The sequence below is a fragment of the Perognathus longimembris genome, chromosome 23 (assembly GCF_023159225.1).
Source record: "Perognathus longimembris pacificus isolate PPM17 chromosome 23, ASM2315922v1, whole genome shotgun sequence".
NCBI lineage: Eukaryota > Metazoa > Chordata > Mammalia > Rodentia > Heteromyidae > Perognathus > Perognathus longimembris.
Genome location: NC_063183.1, coordinates 36,581,339 through 36,595,119, shown reverse-complemented (window position 1 = coordinate 36,595,119; position 13,781 = coordinate 36,581,339). Strand labels below are relative to the sequence as shown.

General features: G+C 37.7%; 1 protein-coding gene across 1 annotated transcript; it reads left to right on the top strand.

Moving 5' to 3' along the window:
- Window positions 1–8,416: 8,416 nt before the first annotated feature.
- Window positions 8,417–9,370, top strand: LOC125340459 (olfactory receptor 4K14-like). The gene has a single exon (XM_048332074.1). It carries the CDS (start codon window positions 8,417–8,419, stop codon window positions 9,368–9,370), a length of 954 nt encoding a protein of 317 aa, XP_048188031.1.
- Window positions 9,371–13,781: the final 4,411 nt, after the last annotated feature.

Sequence of the window (13,781 nt, the reverse complement as noted above, 5' to 3'; positions counted from 1 at the left end):
AGTGTATATTATTATTATTACGTAAATGATTAAGAAGGATGTTCCCAGCATTTTCCCCTATATACTTGAGAGATAGGACATAGTTCAGTCTGAGCAGACCGTCATTTGAGGCAGGCGTGTTACTTATGGAGACATATGTATTTAGGTGAGTGCTCTTGTACTAATACTCTGACAGTCTCACTAGGCACTCACATAATCAGCACAGACATACTGTGAATATAAGTTGGAAAAACTTGACAAGTAATTTTGACTCTACGCTTTCCAGTGAGAATACTGAATCAGAATAACATTGAGATTACACTCATGAAGGAAAAAAGGAATTAGTTTGTTGAAATATATAGCTTGAGTGAATAGCTATGGGAAGTTAGAATACAACAAAGTCATCTGAGAAATGTCATCTCGGAAAAAAACCAATTAAAATATATGACATTAAAGCACATGAGAAAATTAGTATGTCATAATGACATATCAGTGGAAAAAAATTAACTATTAATGTCATGGTGGAACAACAAGATGTCAAGAAGATAAGAAAAGATACATTGGGTAATTTACCACATCAACTATCAGGACAACTTCTAAATTAACTCAAGACATACCAATGTCAAAAGAAAACATGAGTTAATATAATCTGTAAGTGTCATAGAAGTTGATAGGGTTAGCTACATAAAATAAATTTTAATGAATGAATGACTATCTCAAAAAGTAAGAAAAGTAAACAAAGAAATTATTTACAACTCACATCACAAAGAATAATAGTTCTAATATAAAGAATTTCCCTAAAGCCTAAGTAAAAGAAAAAATGAGGAAAAATAGGTCTCTAAGATGCCAAATATCTTATCTCAATATGTGATATTGCATGATATTGACAATTCTTTAGAAAAAGAAGCACGTTTTGCATCGTTGGTAAGAACGAGACATGGTACTTTCAGGACGAGCTAGGAAAGGAAAGTATTACTAATTCTTTGTCTAGTCAACTTCTTTCCTTCTTTCTTTCCCTCTTTCTTTCTTTCTTTCTTTCATTCTTTCTTTCTTTCTTTCATTCTTTTTGTCTGTCCTGGGGCTTGGACTCAGTGAGCACTGTCCCTGGCTTCTTTATGCTCAAGGCTAGCATTCTGCCACTTGAGCCACAGCTCCATTTCCGGCCTTTTCTGTTTATGTGGTGCTGAGGAATGGAACCCAGGGCTTCATGCATGCTAGACGAGCACTCTACTGCTAAGCCATATCCCCAACCATAGTCAGCTTGTTTCTATCCTGAAGATACACTAGTAAAACTAAAACATAACCAGACACAAGCCTTGGTTTCTAATAGCAATAAACAGGAAAACATCTACATAATGAACAGAATATTTGCAGAAATTATACATAATGGAGCATTAATGAACTCTAAGAATAAAGAGATCTCTAGACATTACCCTGGAATTGCCTATCAGATATAACTAAGAGACAATAGTTAACTGCCAATGAATCTCTCCAATCGATAATTTTTGAAAGATACATATATAGAGATTTCTATTTACATATAACTTTATAAATATTTAAGCATGCATACTTAAATAATGTAAGTAGTAAATAAATGATAAAAAAAAATGTTTTCATCTGGCAAGAGTAATAAATGGGGCAAGACAAATAAGGTCATTTCCAGTAATAAGGTTTGTTTCATATTAATAAACAATCATTAAGAGGCTATAGTAATTGTCAAAATTTTGTACCATATATGTGTATACAAATTGTTAAAACAACACTATGGAATGTAAAAACATAGGTAGACCTTGACTATGGTAGTCAGAAACTTTAATATTCCATTCTCACTAATAGATAAGGTCATAATGGAAAAAATATAAGAAAAGAAACCTCAGCATTAAATGGTTAAATGCCAATATAGAATAAATGATCTACAGATATCTAGTGCTTCATCCATAAGCTACACAATATACATTCTTTGCATCAGCCCATAGACTTTCTCCAAAGTATATAAGAATGTGACTCAATATAATAAAGGCTATCTGTGACAAACCTAGACCCAAAATCATACTAAACAGAAAAAATTAGGGCTGTGATTACGGCCTAGTGGTAAAGGGCTTGCCTAGCATGCATGAAGCCCTGGGTTTGATTCCTCAGTACCACATACACAGAAAAAGCTAGAAGTGATGCCATGGCTCCAGTGGCAGAGTGCTAGCCTTGAGCAAAAGGAAGTCAGGGACAGGGCTCAGGCTCTGAGTTCAAGCTCCAGGACTGGCAAAAGAAAAAGAAAAAGAAAAAAAAGAAAAAGGAAAAGCAGAAAAGAAAAAGAGAAAAGAAAAGATTAAAATTATTTCCTGAAAATCAGGAATGAGACCAGGGTGTCTGATGATTGTTCTATCCTTACTTAAGACTGGAATTTCTATCCAGAGCAATAATTCAAGAGAAAGAAACCAAAGAGACCTCTCTGTACATCAGTTTGATAATAAAAATTTGAGGGGAAAAAAAAGAACCACAAACAGTACAATAAAAAACAAAACTCTTCAAAAAACAAAAAAAAAGAATCCAAAGAGAGAAGACATAAATTGAATCGTCCTCTTTTTTTTTTTTTTTTTTTTTTTTTGGCTGTGGGGATTGAACAATGGACCTGGACACTGTCTCTGAGCTCTTTTTACTCAAGGCTAGTGTTCCACAACTGTAAGCCACAGTACCACTTCCAGTTTTCTGGTGGTTTATTGGAGATAAGAGTCTCACAGAAGTTCCTGCCTGGGCTGGCTTTGAACCACGATCCTCAGATCTCAGCCTCTTGAGTAGCTAGCATTACAGGCGTGAGCCATCGATGCCTGGGAAGTCGAATTGTTTCTAATTACTAGCTATATAATCTTATAGGACCTTTAAGATTTCACTCCAAAGATAGATATCATAAACACCTAACTACATAGCAGAGCACAAAATCTACACATGAAACTTGGTAGCTTTTCTGCATAACTACAGTGAGCAGGCTGAGATGGAAATCAGGAAAAAGATTCCATTCAAAATAGTGTCAAAAATTAACAAATACCCACAAATTAACTCAGACAGTTTTTTCCCCCCATCCATCATGGGGCTTGAATGCAGGGCCTTGGTGCTATCTTTAAGCTCTTCAGCTCAAGGCTAGCACTCTACCACTTGGAACCACAGCTCTACTTCCAGTTTTCTGGTGGCTGATAAGAGTTAAGAGTCTCATGGACATTCTTGCTTGGGCTGGTTTGAGCCACGGTCCTCAGATCTCAGCCTCCTAAGTAGCTAGGATTACAGGTGTGAGCCACTGTCCCCTGGCTTAGCCACTTTTCTTAATGTAACAAAACTTTTCGCTACAATGAAAACTATAAAACCCTGAGCATGAAAATCCATGACACCAATAGAAAGAAAGACCACTATGCTCATGGATTGTCAGAATATCATGAAAGTAGCTGAAAGAAATTTACTAGTTCAATGCACTACTACTCAAAATTCAGATGTTATTCCTCACCGAAATGGAAAAAGTTAATCTTAAATTTCATGTGGAAGAACAAAAGACCACAAGTAGCCAAAACAATTTTAAAGCAAAACCAATACCAGATTTCAAATTGGGGTACCTTGCCATACTAACAAAAACACCACAGAAATAGCACAAAAACAAACAATAAGGATAAATGTAACAGAATAAGACACAGTAATAAATCCACAAAGCTGAAGCATCTGATTTTTCAACAATCATTCCAAAATGTACAAATGGTGCTAGGAAAAGTGTATATCCAAATGCACAGAATTGAAGCTAGGTCCCCATCTCTCACTCTGAATGAGTATCAACTAAAAGTGGATCTTAATGTAAGACCCCAAACTGTGAAACTACAACAAGAAATAATACCAAAAGAATAGTGAAAACACTGGGACATATTGCCATAGGCAGTACCTTCTGGAATAGAACTCCAATAGTTCAGCAAATAAGAGCAAGGATTGACAAATGAGATGACATCAAACTACAGAGCCTGTTCACAGGAGGAAGTAGTCATTGGATTGAAGAGATTGCCTACAGAGCAGAAGAAAAACCTTTGGTCAGGTATACATCTGATGAGTGTCTAATAAGCAGAACATCTATGGATTCAAAATATTAACTCCCCCCCAAATAAACAACTCAATTAATAAATAGACTAATGAACTGAACTTTTTTTGATACATTTGCAGGGGTTGGACTCAGGGCCTGGGTACTGCCCCTGAGCTCTTCAGCTCAAGGCTAGCACTCTATCACTTGAGCCACAGCTCACGTGTGGTTTTCTGGTGGTTCATTGGAGATAAGAGCCTCACTGACTTTACTGCCTAGTCTGGCTTCAAACTGCAATCCTCAGATCTCAGCCTCCTGAGTAGTTAGGATTACAGGCATGAGCCACTGAGTGCCCAGCTGAACTGAACATTTTTTAAAGAAGTACAAAAGGTCAAAAAACACATGGAGAAAAAAGCTCAACATCCTTGATAAGAAAGAAAATGCAAATCAAAATGACAATAAGATTTCATCTCATTGTAGCCAGAAACATAACAAATGCTAGCAAGGATGTGCAGACAAAATTTTAGCATGAGTACAGTTGAATACTCCTGCACACTGTAAGGAACATGCTAATGATAAAAATAAATGGCAATACGGTAAGTTAACAAAGTAATTGTAGTAAGTGAAAGAGGTCCATTTTTAAATAATATGTCCTAGATGAGTTTCATTATACAAAACTCTACAACACGCAAAATTAGTAACAGATCAGTGGTTCTGAAGAGAGGCCTGCAGAAGGTGAGAAAGGAAGGTCGTCAAAGCTTGGAGCACTTGGGCTAGGATGTTTCCTATCTGGATTGTGATGATGTTGCCACAAGGCATGCAAGTGTCAACACTTACCAAATTGTACATTTTAAACAAAAGCCACTTACTTTAGGCCAGTTATACTATAACAAAATTGCCTTTAAGTCTGAGAGGTGGAGGACATGTTCATGCTCATATCAACATGTCTTTTGGAATCCTAAGATAGCTAGCTATTCCTTACCTGTCGCTATCTCATGCCATCTCAGAACATACTAAATACGCCAGTCGTTGGACCACAGTTACGGCAGCCACAGTGTATTGCTGTTTGGGCCTCACACAACATGGGTCACTCATGCTGTACTGCTCTATTTTATTTAGTAAACATAGGTCAGTCATGCTGTATGAGGCCCTAACATAATCTGATTCATAGAATTACCAAACAAAACCAGAAAAAAAATCTTAGTACTGTTTAGTCAAATGAATACTTTTCTAAGTCCACTCATTTTTACTACTGAGCCGACTTACACGAAGAGGTTCTCCCCTCCTTGTTCTCATTTCACAAGTATGCAACACTCCATACCATTCTCAATGGAGAAATCCCCAAGAGATGTCCAACACAATTATTTCCTTGATTCTGGTTTGGGTTGGGACACAGAATAGGTAGATTTGACCCAAGAGACTTCTTCCGGTGTTGAATGCATGCCAGGATGAGGAAATGACTTCAAATGCTACCATGGGTGCCAGCATTGCACATCAGAAAAGAAGATGAAGAGACTATCTGCTGTAAGAGAAACCATCCTGTTTAGTAAGTCAGCTCTGTTCTCTGCTGCTCTAAGATAGTTCTACCTTGTTAAATAATTTGCAGGGTGCTTAGACCCAATACAGTTCTTTGTCTTCTGATATTTTTCTCTTGCTTTCTATTACTATTGGAATTTATCTTCAAAACAGTGCATACCCTACAAAAACACATAGCCTCAGACATGCTCCAAGATACGTGTCAGAAGATTGAACTAGAGGGGAAGGAGGGATGAGGTAACAAACAGTAAAAGAAATGTATCCAATGCCTAACGTATGAAACTGTAACCTCTCTGTACATCAGTTAGATAATAAAAATTTGAGAATCTTTTTTAAAAATGCTTGAGCATTCGGGACTCACACTTTTTTTTTGGGGGGGGGGGCAGTCCTGGGGCTTGGAATCAGGGCCTGAGCACTGTCCCTGGCTTCTTTTTGCTCAAGGCTAGCACTCTGCCACTTGAGCCACAGCGCCACTCCTGGCCATTTTCTGTATATGTGGTGCTGGGGAATCGAACCCAGGGCCTCACGTATACGAGGCAAGCACTCTTGCCACTAGGCCACATCCCCAGCCCCTGATAATAAAAATTTGAAAATAAAAAAAGAAGATTGAACTACTTTGCCTGTGAATTGCTAAGAACAGAATTCAGTTGCCCTTATTCATGATAAAGGCTCATTACATCAGAATGCTTAGTATGGAAGATCATTTTTGGCATGGAGATACAGGCAAACAAAGTTACATTTCCAATGAGAAAATACATCAAACTTGGCTACTGCAAACAGACAACTAAAACTTGCAACCTGAGAAAAAGGAAGTCATCCCAACCCACTGGACCACACTGCGCATCCCTCTGGTACACTGTCTGAGGCCTGCTATAGGTAAATTGGCGAAGGTAAAATGACCAAGATTCATACTTCTGGAGAAAACCAAGGTTTATGAAAAGATATTACATCTGGAAGGAAGGAATACTTTGTTATATTTCAGTATTCCTAAAGAGTAATTCATTTTGTTTTCTTACCCTAATTTTCAGATTCACCCATCAAACCTAATCTAGCCCTTTCTGTAAGAATTACCCTCATGTTCAAGGTAGAATGCTAACGGTGCTTTAATAGAATTCATTAGTGCCTCTTGGTCCTGTGCACACGAATCACCCTCCTGGGCAAGGAAATTGTGGGTGAGCCACTGGTTACACTCTGGAGAGCAGGCAGCCCAGCCAGGCCCCCTCCACATGGGCACACACGCCATCGTGTCACTGAGCAGGCACACGGACACGTAAAGAAAACATAAGGAAGCGATAGGGAGAAGGAGGGTGATAGTGTATAGTTTGCCTACAGGAAAAAGTTCCAATAAACACTGCAATTGTTGCCATTAACTTTGGGGAAAAACATTGTTTCAAGATCCAATATTTTAAAACAATGAAGAAGAGCCAGGTGCCAGTGGCTCACTCCTGTAACCCTAGCTCTTCACAGATTGGGAGGGTCACAGTTTGAAACCAGCCTGGGCAGAACGTTTGTAAGACACCCCTCATCTCAACCAGTAAAAATATGGGTGCAGAAATGCACGCATAGCAGCCCAGCAAGGCAGGAAGTATGAAAAGGAGGGTTCTAGTCCAGGCTAGCCTTGGCATAAGGCAAGACCTTATTCTAAATATATAACAAATGCCAGGGGAATCAAGAGGGAGAGCACCAGTGTAGTGAGCAAACTCAAACCCCTGCCCAAAAACATGTGCACAATCACTTCCCAGCAAATTCCTCTCCCCGTCACAGCTGAAATTCCACATTTGCGACTATCACCTGGCTAACTTATTCTAGCAAGTAGAGAATTGTTTCTTGTTTTGTTGTGTTGTGTTGTGCAGGTCCTGAACCTTGAACTTGGGATCTAGGCACTGTCCCTGCACACTTTTGCTCAAGGCTGGCACTCTACCACTTGAGCCAAAGCTCCACTTCTGGCTTTTTGGTGGTTTTTCAGAGATAAGAGTCACAGGGTCTTTCTAGTCTGAGCTGAGTCTGAACTATGGTCCTTAGATCTCAGCCTCCTGAGATTCTAGGATTGCAGGCATGAGCCAGCAGCACCCAGCAAGAATTGGTTTTTGAAAATTTTATCCTGAAAATATTTGTTTTAAGAAGAAATTACTCTGCATCAACATATTTTGGTAGTTAAAATTTTATGTAATAAATACTATTATATTTTACGTTTTAATTAGTGTCTAATTATGTGCCTGATTTTGCATCATCATGCCAAGGTATTTATTGCATCACCTTCTGTACAGTTTTTTTTCTCTCATAAAGATTGTCTCAACATTTATTTTACACCTAAAAAAATCATAATTTTGTAATGCCTTAACAGGATTGTAATGTCTTCCTAAGCCCAAAGGAATCATTATATTTGGTGCCAGTAAAGGTAGGATTGTATCACACTGTTAGTATTGAAGTTCAATGTCAATCCACCAGCACCTTCCCAAGCTAATTTTGACTATGGAGCATGAAGATTCTTGGCGCTGTATTCAGCCTTCTGACTGGACTAGGGCACAGATAGCACTCAGGTGAAGCCACAGTTGTTCTGTAGGCTTCTGTCCCATCACCACCCCGTGGAGAGAGCACCATCCTAGTAAGTCACTTGCATGAAATTCCTTCTTACACTCTGCTTCTTGAAAAATTATTATGGTCTGTCAACTTTCACTTTGGAGCAGAGTGCCACTTAGATTTGGCTAAAATTTCTCCTTGCATTTATGCTATTCAATTTCAGACATCTATGTTAACTTTTAATGTTAATATAAAATTCTACAAGATAAATTCTTCTTATCATCCCACTGGTTGATAACCTATTCTTCCTTCTAGGTTATTTCAGGGGACACAAATACAATGGATAGAAGAAATCAGTCTGTGGTGTCAGAATTTGTGCTTCTCGGACTTGGCAATTCACAGAACATCCAGGTCTTACTCTTCATGATATTTTTGATACTTTATCTGATCATTGGGTCAGGAAACACTGTCATCATGATCTTAATCATCACTGACTCTCACCTCCATTCCCCCATGTACTTCTTGTTGGCCAACCTGTCCTTTGTGGATATGTGGCTTTCCTCAGTCACTACTCCTAAGATGATTGCAGACTTTCTCGAGGAGGACAAGACCATTTCCTTTGGAGGTTGCATATGCCAGATCTTCTTTGCACACTTTATTGCTGCTAGTGAGATGGTGCTCCTGGTGGCCATGGCCTATGACCGCTACGTGGCCATCTGCAGACCACTCCACTACTCCTCCATTATGAGCCTGCAGAAGTGCGCTGAGCTGGTGCTGACTGCCTGGACCATTGGCTTCATACATGCCATGAGTCACCTGGTAGTGGTAGTACAGCTGCCTTTCTGTGGGCCCCGGGAAATAGACAGCTTTTTCTGTGACATGCCACTGGTAATCAAGCTGGCATGCATGGATTCCAGTAATCTGGACCTGTTAATGAATGCTGACTGTGGAGTTGTGGGTGTGACCTGCTTTGTTCTGTTGCTGATCTCCTACACACACATTCTTCTTACTGTTCGCCAGAGTTCCACAAGTGGAGCCTCAAAGGCTCTGTCCACCTGCTCAGCCCACATCATGGTGGTGCTGCTCTTCTTTGGCCCATGCATCTTCATCTATGTGTGGCCTCTCAGCATCACCTGGCTGGACAAATTTCTTGCTGTGTTTTATTCTGTTGGTACACCGCTCCTAAACCCAGCCATTTATACACTGCGGAATAAAGAAATTAAAAGTGCCATGAAAAGGCTTATGAGCTATTCTATAGGGCCCAAGGGTTCTAAAGATGCCCAGAAGCCCTGACTTAAGCACTTCAGACCAACAACACAAAGACCTGAGAGATAGGGTGAACAACAGGAAATTTAGTTTATATCTGCAGTTCTTTCCTGTCTCCAGTTATGAGTACAGATTCAATGTAATTCAGGATAATTAGCATTTATTAATTGACCAGTAGAACACTGTGAATTACTTCACTAAAACCCAAATCTGAGTGACCTTTTCTCATGGAGAAATTATCTAATAAGCTTTTATATGTATTTAACAGTAGAAGTAAGAATCTAAAATTTGTTCAACAAACTCTATGTTCATTTCTATAGATAACATTTTAGTAACTATCCTGAATAATGTCCTAACTCCATTAAAACTTTTGTTCTATATCTCCCACAAACCATTCATTTACCCTTTGCCAAAAGGCACAATCTGTTTTTTACTTATTCTAGCTATCCAACAAAACACTAATGGAAGAGGGGAGAATAGAAAAAATATTAATAAAGGATAAAACCAAAGCGCTACACTATGGAAGGAATGATAACGGACTTTACATTGTGTTGTATTTCAATGAGAATAAAACTTAATGCTGTTTTCCTACTTATCTCAGTCTCAAAGATCAAATGTTGTTATTAAATGTTATTATTTACCATTTCTATATAATTCTGAAGTATGAGCTCCCTGATGGCAGTGAACAAAGCCTTAGCTTGCTAGCTCTTGAAATTGAAGCACTTAATGTAATAAGTAATAGGCACTTAAAATGTATTTTAAAATTCAATGCTGTTTAACTATTAAATTCAAATACTTCTAATATTTATTTGTAAAAGAATGCTGGAATATACTTTGTGTAAGTTTAAATAGTCTTAAACTTGTCAAATGTGTAGTGATCATTTTGTTTTCCAAGAATGGACTTGCAATCCCTTTTCAAGAATAATAAAACTTCTAAGACAAATATGTAAAGCATATCTAGTTTCTACTTCTATTACTATGAGAACAAATACAGCAAATGTTAAACTGAAACAAATGAATATAAATTGTTTCTGAGTGTATATTCTATGAAATCATGTTCACTATATTTTTGCTACAAATGTTGTTTATTATATGCAAATGGTGAATAGCAAGATGAGTTAGAAACTAAGCATGATGATACATAGTTGTAATCACAGCATCTCTACCTCAGGAAGTAAAAGCAGAGGATCACAAGTTCAAGGCCATCCTGGCTGCATAGCAAAATGCACGACATGCTTGGCTACATAAAAGGCCCTGTCCCAAAGAGAGAAATCTTAGATCAGCCATCAAAATAAATCCATTACAAGCATTTATATGTGTATATATATGTTTATATATGTCTCAAACAACTGTGCACCCAATTTCATAAAACAAACAATATTGGAAAAACAAGCTCAAAGAAACCTCAACAAAATAATAATGCATGATGCCAATACCCTACTCTCTACTGCGTAAGCAATGCAGACCAAAAATCAACACACACCAGAGTTAAATTACTCTATCCATTGCATGGACTTAAGCATCTATAGAGTTTCTGGAATAATCTCTGCATTCCCCTGAAAGCCCAGAAGACCCCAAAAAGTCAAAACAGCAGGAGCATAGAACGCTCTGTGAGAGGTGCAGTAATACCCAAACTGAAATACACTACAGAGCCACAAAAAGAAAAGGAAGAGTGTGGTTCTTGTATGAAATCTGCCAGTATTAGGGACAATACTATATTTAACAAATGTTGCTGGAAATTTTTCATGTCCACATGAGAATATTTAAACTATACCCCCACTTCTTATGTGTACAAAAATCAACTCAAAATGGATCTAAGACCTTAATGTAGGACATAACAATTGGAAACTACTAGATAAAAATATAGCAGAAATGTTTCAAGATATTGGCATGGGTGAGGGCTTGTTTGTAACTTTCTGATAACACATGCTATCTATGAAAAATGAAGGAAACACAGAAGACTAGGACATTCTTCTCATAAGGCCTTTCTACGTAATTTAAAGCTTCAGTCAAATTTATTGTTTACCCATTCATAATATATTAAGCCAAGTTGACAAAAGGTCTTTATCTGAATTCAAAGTGAAATAAATGAATTCAAATGTATTTCAAATAAGTGAATTACATAACCAAACTGAAGGGGAAAAGTAATATTTAATCCAGTTAACTTTTTTACTGTTACTTGATTTTTAATTAACTTTGTACACAGTACTTTGAAGGCATACCATTCCTTTAGAAACAAAGTACCAGAAAACTGAGTCTCCTTATTCATTCTTTTTATTCAGTTGTGCTGTTGCTAAAGCTATTCTTAAACAATTGTATATTGATTATGTAATCAATCAAATGAATTTATTCATGTTATTAGTATACAGGATTAACCCTGTGAAAGGAGATATATAAATATAGGCTAGAATTAAAACACCCTTCTGGATTGGATTGGTGTTGCTAATGTAATCTCTTTCTCTACCCCTCTCTGCCTCCCCATTGCCCTCCCAGTCTATTTTTCCAGATATACATACTTATATATACACAAATGGTGTATAATGCATATATATTGTAAATTCGTATTGAACATTAATAACTGATAATAACAGTACATGAAAACCATAATTTTCCCTTCTGATACAAATGGTACCAAACAGTATTTGATTAAACCCTTGATTTCAGCTTCATTTGGATCAAATGAAAAGTTAGTGCAAATCTTTAACTTTATTCACAATGTAGGGCCGGGAATGTGGCTTAGGGGTAAAGAGCTTGCCTGGCTTGCATGAAGCTCTGGGTTCGATTCCTAAGCACCACATAAACAGAAGAGTGGAAATGGTGCTGCAGCTCAAGTGGTAGAGTGCTAACCTTGAGCAAAATGAAGCCCAGAGACAGTGCTCTGGCCCTGAGTTCAAGCCCCAGGTCTGAGGGGGAAAAAAAAACTATTCACACTGTAATCAGTAAAACTCAAAGTAGAAATAAATTATAAAGATTTACCACAAATTTAATTGGTAGGAACACTGTACTAGAAGAGTTTCTAAAAACTCTACCATATAAAAAACAAGCAATACTAAATTATAGTAGTCTTGAATGAATACTGATGGATTGAAAAATGAAAATCAAAGCATGGTGAACAAGAGGCAACACAAAGCCTCCACCAAACAGTTCTTGTCTGGGTGCCAATGTTCAATTGCCTCTGTGAGAAGCAAATCCCTCCAGTCCTCAGTGCTAATCATGAAGCACAGTGCACAGGAGAAAGTTTGCTCCTCTGATGACAGGGCATCAGGAAGTGCACCTTCAGGGGTGAGGACAACTCAGAAAGTTTCTGACTGTTGCATAATACTCCCCTGTGGGAAGAATGGCCCAAAGGGCTGCCTCCATGACTGTGACTCATTACCAGAACTAATTGTGTTTGGGTAGTGACCAAGTGGCGCTTAGGAGACCAAGGCTGCCAGCCCTAATCCAAGTGTCCTGGGAATTGACTTCCAGAAACATGCTTGTTTTCCCAGGGTAGCTAAAGGGAAAGTAGCTAATGGGTCCCTCAGGGAAGGCATCTTTCTCTGTAAATTACCATTTCTTTCTCCTGCTAAGAATATTTTAGGCCATGAATTAAAATAACAAGCAAATTATAATTAGACAAAAATAACAGGATGAAAAAGCTGAGTGAATAATTTTGTTTTCAAATCTACTTCTGCATTCTGAAAATAACCACAACCTCATCACAGGACTTATGTTGAAGCTCACAGATCAGTCAGTGGCTTTGTCTGTCTATAAACACTTTCACAACAAATTGGGAAAAGGCAGTAGGACAAATAAAATAGAGGTTACAAAAATCTACAGGGGAGAAATACTCATGACCTTTTTGTCCACAAAATTTTTATTTATCATTGGTATAATGTGCAAACATCAATCTTTATAATAAGAAATAGCTTATAAATGTTAGGTCTGGTCTCTGCAAAATCATCCAAATGTTAATTTTCTATAATGGTTTTGAACTAAAATTTTGAATCCTGAAAAATCCTAAAATGATCTATGAGAGTATGAGGGACTAGAGCATATACTGAGAGCAAATATAAATTAAAAGGAACAAATATCTAATATTCAGGCATAACCATACAGCTAGAGATATCTGATAATCATTTTGGTCCATGGTTTAGAAAAAAAAAATAAAACAGAGAGGAGAGAGATACTCATGTTTAGTGACTGTGCCAAGCAATACATTTCCCACTTAATCTTTTCCCTAACCATAAAACCACTTACATTTGCAAGCATCATATCTGATTCAGAACTTGTACACCATCAACCATTTTTGTTTGTGTTTTCTGTCTATGTAACTTGTTCGTGTGTAGATACACAGATACAGAGGTTGAGAAAGAACGAGAAGCAGAAATAGAGGCAAGGAGCCACATCGAGAACAACTGTGTAAAGGAGAATGCAGTTTGTTAGCACCTCAGCATTA